This window comes from Charadrius vociferus, unplaced genomic scaffold, assembly GCF_000708025.1.
Source record: "Charadrius vociferus isolate BGI_N301 unplaced genomic scaffold, ASM70802v2 scaffold72, whole genome shotgun sequence".
Taxonomy (NCBI): Eukaryota; Metazoa; Chordata; class Aves; order Charadriiformes; family Charadriidae; genus Charadrius; species Charadrius vociferus.
This window is the reverse complement of record NW_009647830.1, coordinates 8,290,548-8,315,895: the sequence shown is the minus strand read 5'-3', so window position 1 is coordinate 8,315,895 and position 25,348 is coordinate 8,290,548. Positions and strand designations below refer to the sequence as shown.

The 25,348-nt window shown below is 37.3% G+C and overlaps 1 protein-coding gene across 1 annotated transcript in view; it reads right to left on the bottom strand.

Annotated features, from left to right (window-relative positions):
• PPFIA2 (protein tyrosine phosphatase, receptor type, f polypeptide (PTPRF), interacting protein (liprin), alpha 2) overlaps nt 1-25,348 on the bottom strand; it is a 358,128-nt gene that overhangs the window by 22,964 nt on the left and 309,816 nt on the right. The window contains exons 17-21 of the mRNA XM_009882625.1: nt 24,645-24,882; nt 21,642-21,671; nt 20,622-20,752; nt 20,200-20,354; nt 15,072-15,165 (exon numbers count right to left, since the gene is read on the bottom strand). Coding sequence (XP_009880927.1) covers nt 15,072-15,165; nt 20,200-20,354; nt 20,622-20,752; nt 21,642-21,671; nt 24,645-24,882 — 648 coding nt within the window. The remainder of the gene's footprint in view (nt 1-15,071; nt 15,166-20,199; nt 20,355-20,621; nt 20,753-21,641; nt 21,672-24,644; nt 24,883-25,348) is intronic.

Genomic DNA, 25,348 nt, shown 5'->3' with positions numbered 1-25,348 from the left:
CTCACCTCTGTGCCTGGAGAGATCATGGAGCAGATCCTCCTGGAAACTATGCTAAGGCACAGGGAAAATAAGGAGGTGATCCGTGACATCCAACATGGCTTCACCAAAGGCAAACCATGTCTGACAAATTAGGTAGCCTTCTACGATGGGGTTACAGTGTTGGCAGATAAGGGAAGAACAACTGACATCATCTACCTGGACTTGTGCAAAGCATTTGACACTGTCCTGCACGACAACCTTGTCTCTAAATTGAAGAGGCACAGATGTGAGGAAGAACCACTTAGTGGATGAGGAATTGGCTGGATGGTTGCACTCAAAGAGTTGCAGTCAATGGCTCAATGTCCAAGTGGAGACCAGTGACAAGTGGTGTTCCTCGGGGGTCAGTATTGGGACCGATTAACATCTTTGTTGGTGAAATGGACAGTGGGATTGAGTGCACCCTCAGCAAGTTTGATGACTACATCAAGCTGTGTGGAACAGTTGACACACTGGAAGGAAGGAATGCCATCCAGAGGGACCTACACAGGCTTGACAGGTGGGCCCGTGCAAACCTCATGAAGTTCAACAAGGCCAAGTGCAAGGTCCTACACACATGTCAGGGCAATCCCAAATACAAATACAGGCTGGATGGAGAATGGATTGACAGCAGCCCTGAGGAGAAGGACTTGGGGGTGTTGGTTGATGAGAAGCTCAACATGAGCTGGGAATGTGCACCTGCAGCCCAGAAGGCCAACTGTATGTATCCTGGGCTGCATCAAAAGAAGCGTGGCCAGCAGGTTGAGGGAGGTGATTCTCCCCCTCTACACTGCTCTGGTGAGACCCCACCTGGAGTACTGTGTCCAGCTCTGGTGCCCCCAACATAAGAAGGACATGGACTTGTTGGAGTGAGTACAGTCGAGGACTATGAAGATGACCAGAGGGCTGGAGCACCTCTCCTATGAAGACAAGCTGAGAGAGTTGGGGTTGTTCAGCCTCAAGAAGAGAAGGCTCCAGGGAGAACTCATAGCAGCCTTGCAGTACCTGAAGGGGGTCTACAGAAAAGATGGGGAGGGACTCTTTATCAGGGAGTATAGTGATAGGACAAGAGGTAACAGTTTTAAACTGAGAGAGGGTAGGTTTAGATTAGATATTAGAAAGAACTTCTGTCAGGGTGGTGAGACACTGGAACAGGGTGCCCAGAGAAGCTGAGGATGCCCCATCCCTGGAAGTGTTCAAGGCCAGGTTGGATGAGGCTTTGAGCAACCTGATCTAGTGGAAGGTTCTGCCCATGACAGAGGGGTTGGAACTAGATGATCTTTAAGGCCCCTTCCAACTCTAACCATTCTATGATTTCATTATTCTCTTCGCCCATCATGTCTGAAAAAGCAGGACTGGCTAGTACAAAAAAAGGAGATTACAGCTTTGAGGGCTACTGGCCTTCCTTGCTTGTGACAGTCTCCTGCTCCAAGCAGGAGAGCAGCACATGTGGTCTACAAGGAGATGTCATTCAGGAAAAACATTTTGGCCTACTTCTTTGATTTGCTGTTAAATCCCAGTGTGGTCTCAGGAATGATGATGCCTGCAGAACATTGGTACCTCAAGTTCTCACTTCCATGAAAACCTTACCTCCTTTATACTGGAATTATAAAGTACATATTTCTAGGGAGTCCTTTGTAACTTTGCAACATCTAAAGTAGCCGGAGGCTTGGTGTGGAGGCTTAGTGTTATTACAGTGCTTCTTAAACAAATACACTCTTCCAGAGTAGGAAAGCATTTCTATTACTTCAGAGACAGTCTGGATCACAGAGCTAAAGGAAAATACAGTTGTGGCTACTGATTTTCACTGAAGAAAATGGAACCAGGCCAGAAATGGAAAGCCCTTTATATATGCTATAGCCAAAGACTACAGTATGATAAACATAATCCAAAGGGTCTTGGCATGAAGAAGTAAAGTGTATTGGGTTGAAAATACTTTAATATAAAGTTAAAATCCTTATTTGGGCATGCACAGGGAATGCAGCCATCCTAAGGCCTGTGCCTCACTTACTGATGCAGAATAGTAAAAGGATTTTTTCAACTTTTCTTTCCCTTAAAAAGAATTTTATGATTCAGAACTCATACTTTCTTCCCTCAGGTGTTTCATTTAAACACCTCTCAAATATTAAAGTTAATTTAAATTACATTTTACTTTTTAAACAGTATTATTTGACTACTTTTTATATACATCAAGAGATCTGCAGAACCTGAACCTTCAATTTCTAAACCAGAACTAAACCCAGAATTTCTATTTTTTGACTGAGAGATATTCTTTAGTTGGCAGTCAAAGAAAACACTTGGTTTTTTTTTGATAGGAACTAATACTATAAAAAAAACTCCACTCTTTCAAAGTAATTTAAAAATGTCATGTAGGAAAAAATATGTATCATTTTGATTGATAGTGTAAATCATCAGAAAAATTACTTAGATGATCTGCTTATTTTGGAATATAATCTGAATATTTTACAACTGCCTGAATGTACTGTTGTCCTTGTTGGATAGTCACTGGCTTCCTGAAAACAGGAGGTCCCAAAAGCCAAATATTGGCGATTGCAGTTCAACTTCCCTTACAAAAACAGACAACCGATCACAGAAGGAAGAGATGAATACCCTAACGCTCATCACTCCTCCTTCCTTTCACTACAAGGATTGTGAATAGCATTATACCATTTCTCTAATTTGGAAGATGTTTGCAGGGGAACATGGGGATTTTCTCCTCCTAAGACTTTGTCAGAAGAGTACTACATGTTACAATGTGTCCACTTTGCATTGGTAAAGAGGTAGGGAATTAAAATTGTAATTATTTCCATGCTCATTTAGGTTTTTGGCAACATATGAAAACAAGCTGATAAGGAAGAATTGACATTAATTAGGCATTACTATAAATGCTATTATTTTGCAGATAAGGCTTTAAACCACTTACTACCACTGGAATGAACTCCAAATTAAAGCTGTATTTTTAAAGATAACATTATTACTCAATAAAATCCTCTTCCTGGAGACGTTATGGGAGTAACTGCAATATGCTATTTAAAATATATCATTACCCTGAGTCTGATTTTGCAAAGTCAGGAAATTTCGTGAACATCAACTGTTTAGCATTCATCCAAAATTTGAGAGATGCTTGTATTTGTCTGTTTTAGAGAGAGTGCCTCAAAGTGGGACGTCTTCACTGTTTTATCAAAGACACCAAAGAAAAATCAGGTCACGTTGCGTTGTGGAGCTGTGTGTCAGAGAAGCAGCGTTGCCTCCCTTGTACTGACTTCTGATGTTTAATTCTCCACAGCATTACTTCCTAAGGATACTGCTGCATTGGGCCATTTTCTTTAGCACCATTCTTCTGAGAGCCAGGTACAACTGCCCAAATCAACCTACCGAGCTGAGAGCACAGCTGTCTCATACCATGGAGACTACAATTGCTTCAATATCCCTCTGGACAGCAGAGGTACATGGGAGCAAAAGGAAGGGGGAAACGATAAGAGCAAAACTATGTTATTATCCTGCAAACTTTCTATTTTATATATATCCTTCCCTTGCACAGGGAAAATTCTGTCTCTGTATCAGCAGCTCTCACCAGCTCATTGCATAAAAGTCAATGAAATTTATTTAAAAAAAAAAAAAAAGAATAATCTTTAAATAGATTTTGTGTGGGAAGTTAACAAGACCCTGATTTAAAGTGTGTTATTCGGTGACATTCAAATTTCTTTACGAAGATGAGGCCCCCCACCATGAAACAAACAAGAAACACCAGCTTAGGATTTCTGATACACATAGTGCGAACACTCTGTGTAGCACACAAAGTCCAGACACTGTTGTTATGAAACTTGAACAATGTTTCAACACAGATCTTCATATTTCTGCAAATAATAACATTTACTCTGATAGTTTTCGTAGTGTTCACATCAAAAGTCCTCAGAGATTTTATATTGTGCGTATTATAATGTCTCTCAGTTAAAATGTAATTATAAATGTAAGATAAATTGGTGAAGCCAAGAGCCAAATGTCTTTAGTAAAATACAAGCAGAATCTGTTAAAAATTTTGGCTAATGGGCAATTTATATCCTATGAAATAGCCTGTACTCATCGACATTTTCTCAAAAAGATAACAGATAAAAGTTATCTAACCCTCTGATTATTATTATTACTGACACTATCACGATTATTATCACAAATGTGTAGTTTGCAACAAAATACTATACATGATTGGTTTCTAGAAGAGAAATAGACAGAAACAATAGACCAAATATATTACGTTCATCTGAGTAATTCCCTGATTTCAAGTTAAGATTAAACACATCTGCCTCTTGAAAGCTGACATACTCACGTTCAGAGACTCCAAAATTCAGGAGAGAGGATTTCTAATTAATTAAGCTGGATTTCGATTTTATCTTTCCTGTTGTCATTTGCTAAATACTTAAGCGAGGCTAGAATCCTGTGGCTAAGGTCACTGTATGACAAAATAAGGTAGTTGAATTTGTACAGATCAATAATGATATTAAATGTATAATAAAAAAAATAACAAATTACATTGTACCTATTTATTTTCTGCAAGACTATAAATGTTTTTAAAGTGGGAAGTAGAAAAAAAAAGAAGAGAGACTCAGACTTTATATTGCCATATAATGCCGATTTAATTTATTCAGAAAGGATCCATCTGACTTAAAGACTGCACTACTTAAAGACTGGGTCAGATCTTGTTTCAGCTTTGGCACTTAAGTGACCTGGCTTTTAAATAATTTTAAATCCTCATTCTTTCTCCTTTTTTATTCTTAATATAATAGTCAGACTGAGAACAACAGGTAAAATTCAATTTCCTTTGTTTACAAAATGTTTTGTATCCAACTTTAAGGAGAAAAACGTTTTTTGGGAAAAACGACTGAAATACAGAAATCAAGATGCAACTAATAAATTAAAGTTTCTAAATCTACAAAACAAGGAAGTGTAACTTTAAATTTAACAGCAACCCAGGTAAAACAGATTAGCAAAGCAGATTTAACAATGCTGTAGTTTATATAGGTATACATTTTAAGTGTACAAAAAATGAAGGGCAGCATTCTTTTTTCTGAAAACATATATTAAGCTAGGTGAAGCATGTTTAGGAAGGCTTAATACAGACCCTACAAAATTAGAGCTGCTGAGAGCTACTATTAAAAAACTAATAAAACACCTATTGAATAAACAGACTTGCGTAACACATATCCTTGCAATCTTGTATGTACTGTACTACATTAGAGATCTCCAGAGTTCCCAGGTTGATTAAATGTTATCAAGTCTATTTTCATGAAGCCATTTAATAATCACATATTCTAAATTAATGTGGTAACCTTTGTTCTCTTTGAGTTTTTTATCCTTACACCTTTGTAAAGTTATAGCTCCTATGTGCTGTGAACAGATGGAATTTTTTCCCTAAGTTCCAAAAATTATTCAAGAAAAAAATAACATTTGTATGATAGGTCAACGAGGAGATGAAGATTTTAAACTTGATATCAGGTTAACAATTTAAAAAAAAAACAACCAAACATAAAAAAATGAACCGGTGAAAAAGAAAATAGAAAAATTATATGCACAAATGAAATTTATTGTACTACTACACAGCATGAGGGCTCAAGCAGAAAAAAATAAATTGTGTACTCTGGATTACTAGAGTGTTTATGAGTCTGAGTCCCCTGTTATTGAATTAAATAGAATTTATACCTTAACAGGACTTGTTAATCTAGGCCTTCACTCTCACTGTTTTTTCACTGACTAAAACTTTCAAGTGTCTTCATGATTCTGGGCTTTTCCAAAATGTGGGTTTTTAAAAAAAATTGACAGTAGTTGTCTCCAAGTAGTTAATCCATTATATTAATTCGTGTATGCTCTCAAGGTTTACCATTATTTTGAATACTTTGAAAGTTTTCATTTGTGTCAGTTTTGTGCGTGGACTTGTTACATAAGGTTTACAGAAAAACAAAAAGAAATAAGAATAAAACACAATAAACATGGTGCTGAAAATGAGTATGTTCAGCAGCCATGGTGTTTCAACTTACCCAGATATGCTTTTCATGAGATGGAGAGAGATGAATGGAAAAAAAAGCACATAAATGTTAATGAACATATAGTAGTCCATAAAAAAAAATAAAATCATATGATAGATAAAATAATACCACCAATATAACTACAGAAATCTTTGTAACTGGTCTTTAAATGCTTTAAAGAAGTTGAATGTTCTTGTGAGGAACAGATGCATCTTTGAAAATGAGATTTTCATTAAACTGATGTTGGCTATTTATTAGGTACCACTCAGCACAGCACACCTACCATCTACAACACATATTCATGCCAAAGATCTGTAAACACAGTGAATGTGGAATAGATTTTCAAATCAAAGCATTTGCCCAGATTTGAATAATTTCATAACAATTTTTGTTGAACACCAAAAATCCTGAAAATCCCAAACCTGTGGATTTATTCAAAATACTATAGAGACAACCAAGGTTTACTTTTCTATGTGCACTTTACTAGTATTTTAGCAAAATATCTTACTGTAATCATGAATGACCTAGACTGAGGTTTTTTTGGTGGTTTGCTTTTTTAAAGTATGCAGATTTCATCCATATAGATGACTAACATTTTTAATGGTTATTCATGCTGTGTAGTATTTTAGTTTGAGCAGTCATGCTAATACTAGACTAGTAGCAATAGTGGTATAAGTGATTTGCCCTCTAGGTAACCTCTTCTTGCCAGCATAATTGGTAACAGTACCTGTAGAAGGCGGCAGGATGCCATCGCTGATAAACTTTCTTCAGCATCCTTTAATTGCCGTCATAAAAAGAAAATTATATGCCTGAATGAAACCCAGACGTCTCAGAAAATTTTATTTCTATTAACAAATGATTTACCGAGATATAAAAATGCTTGGTAGATATAGCTGTAGAAAACTTTGAGGTGAAAATCCCGTGCTCTGGTTAATTAAGAAGAGGTTGCAGACATTTCAGTGAGTTCTGGAGGGAGCTGGTTTCCAGATCTTAAATTTTGTTTTCATATGTGTGAGATCAGCAGGGAGAGGGAAGAGAAAGTGTGATACAGAAAAGTAGATGGAAAAAAATGACAAATGTATACACAGAAGAAAGGAAAATTAAGGAAAAGGAGGTCAACAAAGGCATGCAATATAAATAAAGGACGAGAGAATTATTCAATTACCAAATCTGATGGAAGTACTGTTAGAATTGAAAACGCATTTGTGATTTTTGGGGCCAAAATCTCCATCATGCTCATTTTCTACTTAGCTAACTGTAAAGACTGACTTGAACACCTTTGCTGGAAAGGCTTTTCATTTTGGTCCTTCCAGAGTCTATTGAACCAGAACTCCAAATTCTTACATATTCCCCTGAATACTCCTTTGGGGATGGGTAGAGAGAAATAAACGGGGATTAAGTGGTATATGAGTAATCTTCTGGCAGCTTTAATAAATTGCAGTTTGTAGTCTCTTGGGGATAACTTATGGGACCCGAAGGCCATTCCAGTCTCCCCCATTATAGAAGCAGAGGATCAAGGGACTTTCCTTCACTTCCTGAGCACCTTGTCCACACAATAATAAAACACAGCATTAAAAAACCGGATCTTTGAATTCTAGCTTTCACCTTTTTGTAAGACAACCATTTTATCACCATTTTATTGAAGGAACACAATGATTTCCCTTAGACATATATTAAACTAAAAGATATGTAGAATTTGTTTTCCTCTGCTGTCTTTTATCCATTCTTCTCTTAAACCCTAATTCTACAGTTCATCTGACAGGATATTTGCATGTGCTGGAGAACATAATTTAGAGAGCCAGCTGCATGCATGGAGGTAGGTGCTTTATCCAGAAATCCCGAGCTGCAATAGATAGGCCGATATGTGTAGATAAGGCAGGGACCGGGGCTTTGTTCTGGTTTTGTTTGATTAAAAACTTGCAACTTGTTGATAGAAATATCAACATATCTTTCATGAGGAAAAGAATAAAATAAAAAAAAAAACTTGCCAAAGGATAAAAATCTTATTTTAAAAACACAATACTTCTTAAAAATATATGATCTAGATATAGCATATATAATTGTTGTATAATTTTCTTCTTCCTCAGAATAATCTGATTAAGGTTTAATAATCCTCTGCAAGATAAACACCCACATATCCCTACATTTGTAATGCTAAAAAGGCTCCAAGTATCTAGTGTAATAGCAAGATACATTTTTAACATTGCAAAAGCTTTGACTGGAGAACGATTTGAAAAGGTCTTCCAGAAAATGTTAAAAATGTTTGCTGAAGGAATTAAATTTAAAAAGAAAATCCATCTTTATATGTGTCTCAAGGATGCGACACCGATGCAGGCAAGAGAAAACCATGGTGGACACAACAGACAATCCTAAACTGCTTATCAGAACACTGAATACTTCTCCTTCCTCCACTGGAATGAGAAAATAGAAAATAATAGCTACTGAACACAATATTCTTTGCTAGAAAGGAAGGAAGAACTAAAGATCTGTCTGACAGCTACTAACAACATTTAGCAGTTTCTCAGAGATGAGGTAAGAAGAGAAGAAATTAAATGCAAAACTTGACTTTTTTCCTAAAGTCAAGTAAATAAAAAATTGGGGTAAAAAAAGGCATAGTATTCTTAAGAGCTACTGTAAAAAAAAATCATGTACGTTTAGGATATAATGGTGTTCAATAAGCATTAAGTATACAGGAACATTAGATGGATGGCACAGAAAAAGACCTTAATTAATCCAATTGGATTCATTTTTTCAAAATGTGTGCAATTAAGAAAATCATTAGAAACAGCTATTTGCATACTGCAGAAGACAGAGATTATTTGTAGTCACAAACACAGTATGTCAAATTTTAATTGCGGTTGCACACATAAAACCTAATTAAAGAGGCATTGTGTGGATTCAAAAGCACCTAAATAACTACAGCATTTCAAACTCTTATTCCACAAAAAGGTCTACCTAGATATTTTCTCAAGTAGCTTGTTGACAGGGATCTAAAACTTCCATTTGCCACAGGCAAATCTAAGTCCCAGCGTTCCATTTTCTTTTACTGATTTTATTTAAACGTGGATTACCACAACATGAGGCCTATATTTTGTGATTTCTCTATATGCTCCCAGTTTTTGAAGGATGTATACAAATGAAAACCAACTAAAGGAGTGAAGGATTAGGAATTTGTGAAATGTATCAAAAGAATTTATCAACATTTTTCATTCTTTTTTTTCTAGGTAGAAAGGCAGAAAAGTCAATAAATACAACATATTCTTTTGTTCATGTGGAAGTTACTGCTGTTTAACATGTATGGCATTGTAGTCAGCTGAGACTTAACAGCATTGCAATTCTCTCTGTAACGTTAATTATAAGGCTATGAATACTAAGAAATTCTTTTTACATCACAATTTTACATATGAGAATTACTTAGGTCTTGATTTTACCAGGCTTTATTCATGTATGTAAGCATATGTACACATCCTGGCATATCAAGGCTTTTCTGCAATCCACCTGAAGGCAGGAGGCTATATCTGGCAAACAAAAACCTGTACCAGTGGAATAAGTCACCCCAAAACAGGTCCATAGGAAAGAGTGGGTTTACTTTGATTTTCCTTGGAAAAAAATAAACCTCACATCTGAAGCTTATTTTGAAAATGTGGAATTAGTAGATTCTTATCCAGAGTCAAATCAAACAGAATTGAAGAAAAAAGTGAAGCTAAAGCTCTGCTCTTGACTCATCCTAGCACCACTAGGTAACTGCGGCTGATAGCAGTATGACACAGTGCAGTTAATTCATCAGCTCTGAGATAAGTAACGATTGTTATTTGAACACTCATATCAAAAAACCGGGGAAATTATCAGCTTCTGGGCTGGAATCCTATCAGTAAGATCCAGGCTAGCTGACTTGCCTATAAAGTTTTCTTCATGGAGATAAACTGTATTTGGGAAGTGATGACATAGGCCAATCTCAAACCGTACTAGCAGCATGCACAAGGTCAAGTCCACCTCCACGTAGCAATCTAGGATAACATAGCACTTAAATGTCTTTCAGACCTTGCTTAATGTTGGTGTCTTGCACAGGATGAAGTAAATACATCCTGTGAAATATCAGTGGTTATGACCAGCCATTACATACTTTTACGCAACATAGAAGACACGTATGTCTTGTCTGACTTCAGCATGCTTCCTTCTTCAGGCAGATACTTACTTGCTGCAATATTGCATATTGTTGCAGATCAAATCAAACATTACATTTGACAAGGATATATATTACTGGCACTCAGAGCTGTACTGCACTTCAAAAGACCAAGCAAGACTCTTTAGAGCTGTATTTGCCACCAGTGAGGCTTTTGGGTAAGGACGATTTGACATCACCCCTGAGCAAAATTGTGGACAAGACGTTCATTGTTAAAGAAAATTTTTATAAAGGGTTCATCATATGGTATTTTAGTGAAAAGGACAGTAAAACATTTATAGAGCTTCTCTTAAGTGCCCTAATTTGCTACCTGAGATGAGGTCAGTGGGAATATGCGTTTTTAAGGGGGATACAGATTATTTGATTGTAGGCACAGTGTTGTCGACACTTTTTCTGAGGTACGAATTGTCTTATGGGACACATGCTGATCAAACTCTGCTGTCCCCACTATGCCTGTACATGAACCCTATGTGAAGCTTTATGAGTTGTGATAGAAACTGGACTGACCTGAAACTTCCTACACTGGGTCCCAGTTTGGGCTATCATGACAACCCTGAGTGAATGCCAAGGTCAAGTTATGGTGCAAAACCACCCATGGACCATGATCTTACGAGCAGCTGGGATAGGGTATACACAGTCACGGAGAAAAGGTAGCTCAGAATGGGAAATTAGATAACCATTTTTCACAGGGAGACTGGTTAATCACTAGAAAAAAAATACTAAGATAAAAGCTCCATTCTTCATTTCAGTGACGAGTGCCTTCTGGAGAGTATACCTTAACCAAATAAAATTTATGATTTAGATGAACGCAAATTATTTGAATACTCAAATGTAATGGTGACATAGCGGGTATCAGTGCCATTAATACTTTTAGTTCTAAACTCTGAGTTTTCTTGAAGAAGTAACGGATCCAGCAAAAGGCAGAAGACATTATATAAAAAAATATTAACAGCTTTTGAACAGAACAAGTGAAGTGGAATACAAAGGCTAGTTTAAATAATAAAAATGCAGTGCATTATTCTTTGTCACATCCCAACATCACTTATTTTCACCAAACTATGCAGTAACACCCTAAATGCTCTAAATACCCAACATTTGATTTTTTGTTTGTTTTCTAGGACTGCATGCTCAATTTACAAATAGTAACACTTAAAAAGTTTTAATACTGATTGGAGCCGTCATATATTTAATGTCTGAGAGCAGACATCTATGAATGAGTCAGGCAACTTAAGTTCATCTTTACAGATGATTTTAGGAACACGTTAGGTCTAATTTAAAAATTCTACACAGCTTTCTTAATTTCTCTTTGATGCCTTAGGAGAAAGACTTGTTCCTAATAAATCTACTGTAATAACCAAATGTTGGATGAATAAGTGTCTAGCTAGACACTGTAAGTGTCTAGTATATCATTGAGACAAACTGTTAATTACATTTTAATGATGCCTAAGTAGTCAATTGAAACTGAAAGAAATTTTACATCTAAATAGCATCTCCTAAGCCAGAAGCAGGAAAACTTTGAAATGTAGGTTAATGACACTATAATCACCAGAGAGAGAATTGGTCTCCAGAATTATCATATTCTCTCAGGAAACTTTTTGGAGTGAAATGTGTTTTTCAGTAATCTAATCTATGCATGTAAATTGTGCTAAAATACTATAACACACTGCAGTGTGTTTGTAACTCCAGGAGGCCGGAGCAGGGTCAACACACGTGCTTGCTGCTCAGGGAGCAGGTGGCCAGGACACCTGGTGGACCATTAGTACCTACTGGCTGCAGCAGCTGACAATTTGAAACATCGTGTTTCTTCATCTCTGGGGTAAGGGCATCCTTGCTGAGTTACTGATGAAGCTGAATACATTCAAAAATGCAAAATTAGAAATTTAGCATGTTAAGGTATTTTTCAACTGAAAGAAATACCATGGATAACATTTTAACATGAATCTGTCCATTTACAATAACTTCTATCCAATTTTAATTGACTAACTCAAAGCTAATTGCAAACTCTAGTGAAGCGCATGAGTACTGCTCACAGTACTCCTCTGTTGACCACAGTGATGCATCAGACCTCTGGTCTCATCTTAAGGGGAGAATCCTTGGTTTCCTGCACCAGAACTACCATTGGACTGAAAGAGAAGTTCGCTGAGCTGCTAACAGGGCTGAAAGCTATTTCACTTGGCTTACGTGTGTAAAAGAGAAACAAGTTCAGTATGTGGTATTATTCCTGTTTTATAGAAAAGGGAATTGGCTCTGGGATCACCATTTTTAATTTTTTTGCAGGGTTTTGATTTTTTTTTTTTTTTTTTAAAGGAAGTGACAAAGCCACTGTAAGTAAAGCCCTCCCAGACCTGAAATGTAATACACAGGATTGCTTCCCTGCTTTAGCATACCCTTTAACTATCCTTTCGGTAGGCCTGGTTCTCTTGGGGTTTTAGGTCCTAACCTAAACTAGCCAGAGAAATCATTACAATGTGAAGTGCTTGGCTCTCTCTGTTCCAGCGATTGGGCTCACTGTCTCTGCAGAGTCTGTGGAGCAGTTTTACTACCATCCTTAATGTTACGCAGCATAACTGTTCTCATTTGCATTGCCCAGATAAGTAATCTTGCAGCTCCTGTATGTATGTGAAGGCTCTACTTCCAGAGGAAGTCATGCCTTGTTAAGAGATGGTAAAAAGGAATCTGACCTACTGAGACGAAATTTTCACTTAAATGACTTTCTGGACTGTTTCAACTTAACACTGTGCAAGATAAGACATGCACATACATGACTGCATCTTTTTACAAGGAGATGTTAATTCTCTTACTCCCTATTGCTAGCTTGGCACCCTCATGACTATCATAATTCAGTAGAATCTCATGTAAATCTCTGACACAAAGTGTTACTTTTTCCCATATTACTGTTCCTCTACAACTATATAATATATATGTAAACTAGCAACGTATGTTAAATTTTCTCTGATAGTAAATGAAGAGGAATCTTAAAAGCAGCTGTAAGGATTCCAAAGTAAGAAGCTATGAAGACAGACAAATCTGAAGGAACGGGGGGAAAAAAATTAAACATCTTCATGACATAGGTATATAACACATACTTAGGATAAATAGTATACAGTTCAGACTAGATGAACAGCCATAGTCACGAAGGAAAGATTCCTTTCCTTCCTGCAGAGAACATTTTGATTATATCTGATCCATAAAGAACCAAGGACAGACAGACACAGGCAAGAAAAAAAAAAAAAGGAAAGATTTGAAAAGGAGAAAGCATGGAAAAGTCTGATTGTGTGAGATTAGGCAGAAGCCTAATAACAGATTACCTGTGCACCTACTATTTCCAGACCCCAAACTTGGTAGGCACTCTCATATGTGAAGTAGTCATGTCATGTATGTAGTAGTATGTGTCAAGTCTTACATTATTTTACCCAGTTTAAAGAACAAATACATGAGAAAGTGAACAAAGTGAACACATTTGTCCTTTCAAAGTGATTTCAACACTGTGGTACCTTCAGTCCTCAGAGCTGGAAGATAAATAGGGATCTAAAAAAATAGGTTGCTGAAAATTCAATGATGATCTTTACAAATGGTAATGACAGTCTCAAAGATGCTTTCTAGATTTAGTAAAAAAGCATAGTAATATACTCTTTACATCCATATATTTCTAAATTACTAATGAGTGATAAAAATATATAGATAAGAAATACAGGGACAAGACTCATCAACTGCAATATCACTGTGAATGTTATTGTGAGTGTCTTAACTGAATTTAAAGCGTTTCTTCTCTCAGCTAGCACAATGACTGCTACTCTATCTTTAATTGCTAAATTGAGGCTGATTTAAATGGAACACTTAGATTTGCACATTGCATGGATGTGTACATTTAAACTCATATTTCATCAGGAGCTTTGCTATGAAAGTAGTGATTAAAAATATTCTACATATAAATTTAAAGAGAAGCTGAAATATTGTCCCTAGATTCTTTGAATCAGAATTGCAAATTCTCTTGAAACTTCGCAAAGGAACATTAAAAGACTGAAAGAAACCTGAAAACCCCACAAATTTAAAAAATGAGGCTTTCAGAATCCAAATAATAGCACTAACATTAATGGTTATGGACGGATGAAAAATAAACCTGTTTGTTTACAGAATGAATTTGCAAAGTCATTTTTAAGTACAATCTTTTTTTCTCTGAGACCCTATAATTACACAGAAATTGTGATGCTGCCAAGAGGTTTCTTTTGTGTTTATAGCTTTCTTTTAATAGTTCTCCTTAGCTCCTGGCACTGCTATGAGTCAGTGTACTGGTTTTACAAGGAGGTGCACCAAAGACAGCATTAAATTATTATATAAATTTGTGCGAACAAAAAGATAGGTTTCCATTTGCTGACAGGCAAAAAGAAAGTGAAGATGTGAGGGTTTACGGGGAGCCTTTGACTTCTATAGATAGAAATAATCATGTGTTCAATAGATAATGCTAAAAATAATTTTATCCCTTCTGAAAAAAAAAAAATCTATGTAGTGAGTCATTAAATGCCTGCCTACTTTTTAAGAATTGTGCAGAAGGCAAAAGGCACAGAAGGCAAAAGGCACGAAACTATTGACAATCTGAAATAGAAAATGTGTCTTTCTCATAAACCTATGTTCTTTCACAAATGAAACAATATTGTACAATTCACAGACTCTACATATTTTCCCCTATATTTTATATGCAGCTTTAAAAACTTCTACACAGGAAAAAACCACGCTAAGTGCTAAACTGTCATAGTAGATGGTCTTGCTTCTCATTACATGTCTATGTAAAATCAACATAAAACCAGACATTTGAATTAAGTTGGAGCCAATGAAAGTCACATGAAAAAAGTACTCACTTTTTCTTTAGTCTTCGGTCCTTTTCTGCTTGGGTTCCGAGCTTGCCTAATCCCAGAGACTCCTGAGCTGCTGCCTCTGTTTCCATGTAACCTCCTGGAAAACAAAACAAAACAAACCCCACTGCATTTTCCCATAGCTCTTTCCCAGTTGTTCCCCTCCACAACCCTTCAATCCCCCTCCCACCCACGACCATTTCCCTAAGCCATGACATCTGGTGTTTGTGGAGAACACTTATCACCTACAGAAGTAAATGCTGGCAAGTGTTTACTACATGAAAAAGAGTAGAAGTAGAGGGAAAAATTGTTTCCTCCTTATGTTTAGCAGAAATGTATGAGAAGAGCACCCTGATCTCCTTTGCCTGTTTTTCTTTACCTCCTAAAGCTTAGTCTCATGGTCCTAAGTAAGCAATGTCCTCGCCATTTTCTAATCTTAGTTGGGAAATGTACAAATGAAAGTACCTTCTCAAGAACTGTCTCATTATTATTGACATAATACAGCATCACTTAATGTCGTAATACTAAAGTCTTCATTTTGCTTTCACAGAGAGCCTTAGAGTTTTTGATGCTGTTATTACTGTAGACTCCCAAGCCAGAGATGACACAGAGAATCTGGCAGAGAAGTAAAAAGCCTCCTAGGTCTCCCTAATTCCTGTCAAAGTCATGGGACTATGGATAACTTGCATAGAGTGACAAGGGAGCTTGTGGTAAGCAAGGACACCCGGACCAAAATAAAATCGTATTATAAACTAAAGACACGACTGGTATTGTATGATCCATGCTGATCATACAATATGTCCACTAATGTTCCTGGTACAGAAGTGGAAAGACACTCTGACTCTTTTATCGCTGCCTGGATTTATGGAAGAATGGACAAGCTCACGGAGCTGTCAGTACAGTCTCCTGGCTCTGGCTCCTCAGTCCTTCTCATTTGCACATGTATGTGCGCAGAGAGAGGGACTGAAGCACTTCTTTGAAGGCTGCTTTCCTCCTGTGCTGCTATTCAGAAGGTACGTAACTGGCACAAGGAGGAAGAGGACAGTATGGTAAATGCTGGTGCTTGACTCCATTTGGCAACGGCAACTTCTTATTTCTCAGCTAATGGATAGTGAACAACTGTGGAGTGGACACTGCCATAATTAAGAAAGCACAGCATACATTAAAATATTTCTATTCTGATTCATTGATTTTAACCATAAAGTAATGCATAAATGTTATATAGTGAAATAGCATCACAGCCTTTTGCAAGTCACATTTACATGCACCTCAATCAAGTGAGGACAAAACCTACTGCTGTATTGTGTTTAAGACATCAAATTAGAAAATCCTGGGTTTAAACTGTCCTTTTAAAGCAGGTGTAGGTTTTAACACTGCTGCTTGTCTAGACAAATTTTTTCTCTATTACAGGGGAGACTACTGCAAGTCTCACGATGAGAATGATGCCTCCAGTCACAAATGTAGAAAACAGGAGGGCATACTTTGCTTTACTTCATCTGCCTTTCAAAGTTTTACAAAATATCTCCTCAAATTTTTCTTGCTGACTCCAGAGTAAGTTTTTAATTTAACAAACTACTGTATCAATATATCACACGTTTCTGAGAGAGCAGCTCGCAGTATCTAAGGTAGGGATGGCATGAGTGCGGTGCAGTGAGGGAGTATCACAGATTGGAAAGTATTCTCGGCATAATGGACTTCACCACTAGACAAACACATCAGGCCCTGGGAATAACCCAGGTACACTGTATTGGACGTGGTGATTGTGCCTGTCAGTATTTTAGGCATGCAAAAGGCCACGACACATGTTTCCTAACAAGCTAAAAATCCCTGTAACATATTGGCTGGCTTAGGGACTAGAATATTTAAAATGTAACACGGGAAGAATATGTGTCTAGTGTGGTATACCCCAAGTGAGAGAAGACTGGGTAACTTTTAAATCAAGTAACTAACTAACTAAAAGGCACTTGTGCTCCCTGTAACATTCCTTTTCCCTTTGCCAATAATGAAAAGAAATCTTGAAGAATCTAGAAATCTTGAATCTTGATTCTAAGAAAGATCTCCTAATGCATGAATTTGCCTTTGAACAATAATGCAAATGGTTTAGCAGAGATGGTAAAAGTAGCAAATTATAAAATAACAGAACTCTGGCAAGTTTGGCAGTTGAAAACTAATAATTTCAGAGTTTTGCATGGAACACAGAGCAAGGAAACATTCTGAGTGATAGCCTGGCTCTGTTGAAGTTAGTGATAAAACTTTGGAGGTTCCAATATTGCTTCTTAAATATGAGTATATATTACATGTGATTTTGGAGATATTATAGAATTGGTTACAGAAGTATTATGTGTACTTAAAATGTATAATATCACTGGGATCCTTAATATCCTCTGCATTGATGTGAACTTTTAAAGTTCTCCTTTAAGTGGAATTGTGTGCGTGTGCAAATACACATGTAAGAAAACTAAGGTTTCTGAGGCTCAGAGTTACGTTTATTATGTCTTTAGTATTTGATGTGCTGTTGAAGAAAAGGAATTTTCCATATTCAAAAACATAGGAAGTATTTATCTATATCAAATTAGAATGTTTAATTTAAGCAAGAAATTAAATGAGATTATTGATTTTGCATTATAAGTTTAGGTTATGAAAGCCATACAAATATACTTCAGTGCAGTGATGATAGGATTTACTATCTAGATTTCTGTGCTACAGTATCTTACTAGAAATAGAAATATTAATTATATAGCTGCACAGATATTGTGCCTGCCATGGAACTGATTAAAGTACTACTATGATTGTTTTTTTTTAAATTTTGATTTGTCTTTAAAGTACTGCCATTGAATGGAAACTGCCACTCTTTTTTTTGCTTGGTATCTTAAAAATTAAGGTGAGAAAAACTACTCTATAATTCAGCTGCTCATCGTCGTCTCAATATCTAAAAATGTTTTTCTCATACTTTTTGGTCACTGTTAATTTTATACATACTTGTAAACCTAGTTTGCTTAATTAAAATGTGCATTATACTGCATTAATATCTTTTAGCAATTTCATGAGCTGGTGTTGGGAATTACAAATGGGCTTTATCCAATTATACATATGTCTTATTAATCATGTTGAGTATTATTAAGAAATTAATCTATTGCCAGATTACATTGCTCCTGAGACAATCTTTAAAGTTGTTATTTTATTTTTGTTCCACGTTACAGGGAACTGCAGGGAAGACCAACATATTTATTACATCTTTGTCCTCTATGTTCCTGAGTTACTGAGAAATCATAGATTATTATGCATAATCCATCAATATCAATAAAATCGGGTTTATGGAATGTAAATGTAAATTAATAACACAGTCTAAAGTTATAAAATTCACCATCAGTGCAGATGGTGACACACAGGTGTATTTGAGAGACTCATTTAATAGATTCTGAAATACATTAAACTATGAAAAAGATTCAATAAATCAGTGTTAATCTTCTCATAGTGGGAATAAAATGGGAATTTAAATTGCAGTTAGAAATGAGTTATTTTTTTCAAGAACACAAGATTCTCACACGCAAAGAGAAGAAATGTTGGAGTATAAATGGAGACTGCTCAGTTATTTGATTCTACTCTGATACTTTGACCTTAATATTACCTTATTTTATTCCATATTATATTAGTGAAATGTTTGTTAGTTGTGATAAGGACATGTTTTAAGATGAATTTAGTTTTTTAATTTCAGGCTTACATAATGCTTAAATTTTTACAGTTACTGCAAACTCTTAAAATTCTTTTACAGGTGTTATGTGGTCACCATGGCAGTAAAAATTTAGTGCCACACAAATTTGTACTTGCAGTACTATGTGACATCTTCGTGACGAGGAAAAAGCTAGTATTTCTATTTTACTGACACATCTATACCAATTTGATGCTTGTGTTGGCATGTGTAAATATACTAATTTTAATCTAGCTAAATCAGATAGCCTAGCAATACAGACTGCAGCTAAGGATGTATTTGCTCATCTGGGCACATGGACTACGAGCCTGAGTTGAAAACTGTCACTTCACCTTCCATTGCTTCTGTTACCTAAGGTAGGTAAATAAAGTTACGCTATGACTGGGTGGTTTTTTTTGCATGTGGTATAGAAATATCCTATGCAAGATCACAGAGGAAAATTTTGGCCAGGAATTAATTTGACTAAGGTCTTGGGAAGGGAAGAGGGCAGAAGAAGTAAAAAGAAAACAAAGCATTGCTGTGAGTAGCATCGAGTATGGTGAGGACATCAGTGATAGGCACTGGCAGATGTCTAGTGACACACTGAAATCTGTAAAGCAACTACGCTTCCTTGCAAGGACCTTCCATGTCACATGTATGATCTGAGGGCTGGAGCACCTGTCCTATGAGGAGAGGCTGAGAGAGCTGGGGCTGTTCAGCCTGGAGAAGAGAAGGCTCCGGGGAGATCTTATTGCGGCCTTCCAGTACCTAAAGGGGGCCTACATGAAAGCTGTGGAAGTACATTTTACTAGAGCATGTAGTGACAGGACTAGGGAGAATGGCTTTGAACTGGAGGAGGGCAGGTTTAGATTAAACATTAGGAAGAAGTTTTTCACTTTGAGGGTGGCGAGGCACTGGAACAGGTTGCCCAGAGAGGTTGTTGAGGCCCCATCCCTGGAGGTGTTCAAGGCCAGGCTGGACGTGGCCTTGGGCAACCTGGTCTAGTGGGAGGTGTCCCTGCCTATGGCAGGGGGGTTGGAACTCGATGATCTTCAAGGTCCTTTCCAACCTAAACCATTCTATGATTCTATAGTTACACCCCTTATAGTGGTCTATTACTTACTACTTTCTCACCTCCTCTTTATTTTGGTAATTTGAGAATACACTGTTAAGCACTTTTACCCTAATTCAAGAGAGTATTGAAGCAGTAGGTTCAGTGAAGAGGATGACTCCAGTAACTTGTGCCAGAAGTCTCCTTTCATTTGCGTTATAGTCATAGCAAACTCCTGACAAACATAATTGCTGATAGCAATGAAGTTTAATGGGAAGGTTCTGACAGACTAAAGAGAAAAAATATGCAAATTGGAAAACTGAAAAGAAGCAAAATTAAAAATGGAAAAATGACTGTGAAATGGTGATCTTGGCTTGTTACCACTATTTCCTTACTGAGCTGTCCAAGACGAGCCTTCTCTTTTTTACCGAACAATCGTCCTATTGAAGACTTGATTCCTTTCTTCTTGGGAGCTTTATGCAGGGAGTCCTGGCTGCTATTGACACTGCCAAGACCAATGCTTTCTGGCTCCAATGAAGCAGGCAAACTACTACAAAATGAAAATAAAGAAATTGAATAGATAAAAAAAAAACCTGCAAATTTTGACATGTTATTTTCTTCTGAGCAGCTCTGCAAACAAATTAATTGGTTATAATTCAGTAATAATCTCCCCACAAGCGAAACAATCATATCTTCTTCCTTAAAGGACTCAGAAACATGAAGAAAACAGGTAATTTTGGCAAATAAACAACATGATTTGGAAAGAATAATATGGGGTAAAACAGGGAAGTACCAATTCATGTTACAAACATCTTACCTTCTGGCATCATTGTGGTATGAAGAAGGAAGGGTATGAGTCATTCTGATAGCTCTGGGTGTTGGAGGAGGAGAAGTTTCACATTTGATTGTAGCTTTATCTTCACGCCCATCTTCTTCAACTACTGCAATCTGGGGGAGAGAGACTCCATTGAGAGCAGATTAGCTTTTCAAGAAACTTTCAACACATGCTGCATGAATTTGACGAGTGAACTGAAGCATGTAGGGATTCAAGTGCAATTTTTGGAGCGAATTTTAAGGTTTCTTATTTTTGAAAGAAACTATTAGGAAAGCGCATTGCCTAAAGATGGCGTGTATGTATTTGAAAGGAAAGAGGTTACGCTTGGTGAAGAAATGAATTCCTTTTATCCCAAACAGGTTGATACAGTAAAGTTCTAAACATGAAAATAACCTTATATATGAGTGGGCCTCTTGCATTGAACAGGATTATTCATGCAAACAAAGTTTCTCAGGGAAGTAAGGGAGAAGGCAAATACAGACATAAACAGGACCACTCTCTCCATAGGTTGTTAACAAAATGGTCAGAATGCTTGCAAATAAACATGGACCAAAAGCAGTTTTGTCACAGCATATAATGATTTATCCTAAGTACCATCTCTTCTCACGTAAAGATAAATGCCGCATTCAGTGCCAGTTCTGTAGACAACTTTGTATTGCTCCAGAAGGTTTTGAGCAATCTGACTTTGGTTCCTCAAGCAACAAGAATGGCCAAAATACATTTGAAGGTAAATCTTTTGTGTCCACACTTTGTTATCTGCATTCCTTTAGCTTTGTGCTGTAGGGGCTACTACTCCAAGGTATCACTTGTGGGCCTTGATTCTATGGCTTAGCTGTGACTTTTACAAGACTTTCCAGATAGGATTAAAATTATTATGTTCAGGAATCGAATTAAAAGAAGCAGAGGGGATGCAATGGCTGGCAAGGAACCCAGTTATCTAAATACAAGAGGAATATGATAAATGCGTTCTCTCAAACTTTAAAATAAACTCCAGTGTCATACCTTTCTCCGATGTTTCCTTAGGTCGCTTGGCTTAGATTAGTAACAAAAGCAGCAATAACAAAAAAAAAAAAAAGATTAATAAATCTTATTTGAGCATAACAAAATGCTACACATTCATTCTTCTCACATTCTGAAGGGGGAAGTGGAGATTTCATTAATTTAATGCTAGTAATATTACATAGTACTTATACACTTGGTATCATAACATAACATAAACCCTCAAAAAGGGGTTATTTTATTAATGTGAACAGGCTTCCTAAAGAGGTGGTCAATGCCCCAGGCTTGTCAGTGTTTAAAAGGCGTTTGGATAATGCTCTTAATAACATGCTTTAACTTTTGGACAGCTCTGAAGTGGTCAGGCAGCTGGACTAGATGATCTCTGTAAGTCTGTTCCAACCGAACTATTCTATTCTATTCTAAATATGCCATTCTGGGAAAATGGCATATTCCTGAAGTTTACAATCCCTTTCATTTTCTTAAGCTTAGCAAAGAATAGACCACTGCAAGCTTATGTCAGCACTTTCTGTTTTTGGAGTTTCATATAAATGCTTCTACTACCCTCAACACAGAGAGGTTTTTTTAGTTTTATCTAGTATTACAATAGTATTTGTGTCTCGCCAAGTATAAACACCAAATACCATCAACAAATACCATGCCTGAAAAAGGGGTATTTCTCTCCAGTTATCCCATCTTAATGTGACTGGTATTTTCAGTCAACGGATACAAATTCACACATCTTCTGTACTGTAGCATTATTTGGTAATAGAAGGCTGCTAGAATGTGTCTTGTTCAACTCCCTTTTCATTTTTATTTTTGGTAGATGTCTCATTCATTCAAGCAAAGCTGAAGAAACTGCAGAATTTATTTACTGCATGGACCTGGGACACGGAATCTTATGCAGTGCTGCTCCTCCAGACAACCCCTGCAGGATCATTTGGCAATTTGAGGTCTAGAGCCCAGACATCTACGGAGCTCTTTCCAACTTGATGTTTCCACTTAGACGATGACTGATAGCCTGTTGTGTCTGTCCCCAGTCGTTAAGGAGAAGGAGGTATTAAACACTGAACTCCTGCTGATACAGTGCAGGGCAGAAGTGTCCTGAAATGGTTCATGAGGTTGAGCAAAGTTGTGGGCTGTGCTGCTGAGCATGCAGCGAGGTGCTACTTCTAGAGCTTATGATAGGTCAAAAGTTCAATTGCAACTCATACAGACACATCTATCTGAGCTTTAGCACGGCAATAGCTGGATGCCAGTGAGGCCATGGCAACCTGAAGCGCAGAGGCTATGCTGTCATTTTGTATTTGACTCTGATGAACCTACTGATCTGAAGCCACCCTGTCCAAATCAAGGCAACTGGGCAGTGCAGTGTCTGCTGGAAATTCAGTTTAACCATCGCCATTTATCTATAGCCAGAGTGGTTAGTTTAAACAGCTGGTGAAACGGAGCCTAAATGCATATTTGGGAGGAGCTGCTCCGGCGAAGTGGGTGGCACCATGGCAGCCTGCACACCCACCTCCCCCACAATGGTCTGTGCCACCAACATTTTCATTTCTGCTGTTCCGCAGTGGGAACTGAGGGCAGCAAATAATCAGTGCCACAGAGTGGCACAACTGCCAGCCTTGACCTCCTCTTGCAATAAGAAACCTCTGTCCTTAGTTCCCAAGAAGGCAGCAAACACCATCCTAAACTGGGAGGGCTGAAAGTGGATATGAGTAGTTGGGAGTTCCCAGGAAAAGGGAGTACTCAAGCTAGATGATGGTAAACAAAAATCCCTACTCCCATCTGAGCAGAATGAACACCCAGGCTCCACTCCCAGTTGTTCTTAGCAACTTCCTTGGCTAGGAGAGTTAACTTCTGCTGTCTGAGATCAAAGATCATTTTCCCCCTGCCGGGAGGCTCCACAGGGAACAACCACAGTGTTGCTGCTTCCCAGGAATGGGCCACAAGGGGACATTGGTGACATTCAGATTACTAGAGAAATAGCAAATAAAGTGGGCCACAAGGGGACATTTTTGACATTCAGATTATCAGAGAAATAGCAAATAAGAAACGGGATTACCTGTATCCTATTCTCCTCCCTGTACGTAGAGATCAGCAGAGTGGGCTGCTTTGATTCTCTCCTAATGTTTCAAGGGATGAATTCACCCAGGCTGCAAACTGGTTTGTAGCCCACACTGAGCACTGCACCCTGCGTCTGCACTTTTATCAATATTAGAGTTGTACATCTTGAATATGTTAACGCATACCACCTTCACGTACTTGACTCTTGCACTGTTTATTTTGTCTAGGACCACAATTAAATTTTTTGCAAATCCCTTTTCAAATCAAAAAAGACATTTCAGACTATGTCTTCAAAGGAACAGTAACGTTAGAAATGCTTTGCATAGTAATTTGATGGCTTGGTATCTATTTATGTGTGCTGCCTGTAATGCTGAAATAGAGCAGTTAAATTAACTGTTTGAAAACAAAGCACTTACCTCTAGTGATTGATATACTGTCATGAAGAATATATACTAAATGCTGCAAGGATAAAAGAGTATACCAAATAGAGAAGTATATCCAAATGATCATGTATATGAAGTAGTAGAAGGTTTTAATGTCTTCTAGACATTTCCTGAAGGTTTAAACTCCCCAATAGTCCCACAGACTGCTGTGTAATGACTGTATCACTTCAAAGCTTTTCACTAGTAAACGTTTTTTTTACATATAAGTTGATTACAGTAATTCCAACCATCAATTCTGTTTCTTATTAATTCCACTGCCTGTATGCTGAAGGTCCTCGATCCTCATATCATTATGTCCCTGGTGGATCATGCAATGCTCAAAAACACAATAACAAAACCCCCAAACCACCCAAATGTCTACATTCTAGGGAATTTGCTATCTCTAAGTGTGATGAAGAGGTGAGTAAAGAATTAGAAATGAGCCATTCATACAGTGAAAAGAAGAAGTATTTAATACTAGATATATCACACCTAAAATTGGCATCACAAAGTTTCTTACCAGCGTCATAACTCCCATTCTGTCCATCTCCCTGGCTGGACTGCGAGGGGTGAGTTTAGGAGTTGAGTGTCCACTGGGAGGAGATGAGCTTGCAAGTGACGATGCCGTCACCGAGCCAGTAATGGATGTACCTTGATGGACTCTGGCTAGATTTAAGCCTTCCAGGCTCACGCTGGCCACTCTGTTCTCTATCTCTTCAGCACGCAGTTCTGTCGACTCTTTCTCTTCTTGGATTAATCTGATTAAATAAAAGAAGAAAGTCATTCTATATTTTTCTGCATACCTCAAAAGCAAAAGTAAACCCCATTTCCTTTCAAAGGAAATTTGAAAGTAAAAGAAAACAAGGACAAATATCATAGATCAACTCCAAAATAATATTGAAAAGGGTATTTTTTTAATCACCAGGATTATAAAATTCTTTTTCTTAATTCCTCCATCCTCAAAATCTGTTTGAAAAATCTGTCGAACAGCAAGACTTGACATCTGACATTTCAAGAAGATTGGTTCCTTTGCAAAAGGAGACAGTATAGCAGAGGGGGAGATAATGATATGGTTTACCATAGGAAACTAATTCCAATCTTAAGCCGACATCATCTGATTTTCTGTTGCTAAAGCATGAACACAAATTTCAAGTCAAATGAAATGGGGCCTTTAAGAAGGGAATTGCTAAGATAATCTATATTAATAAAACAAGACAACATGCA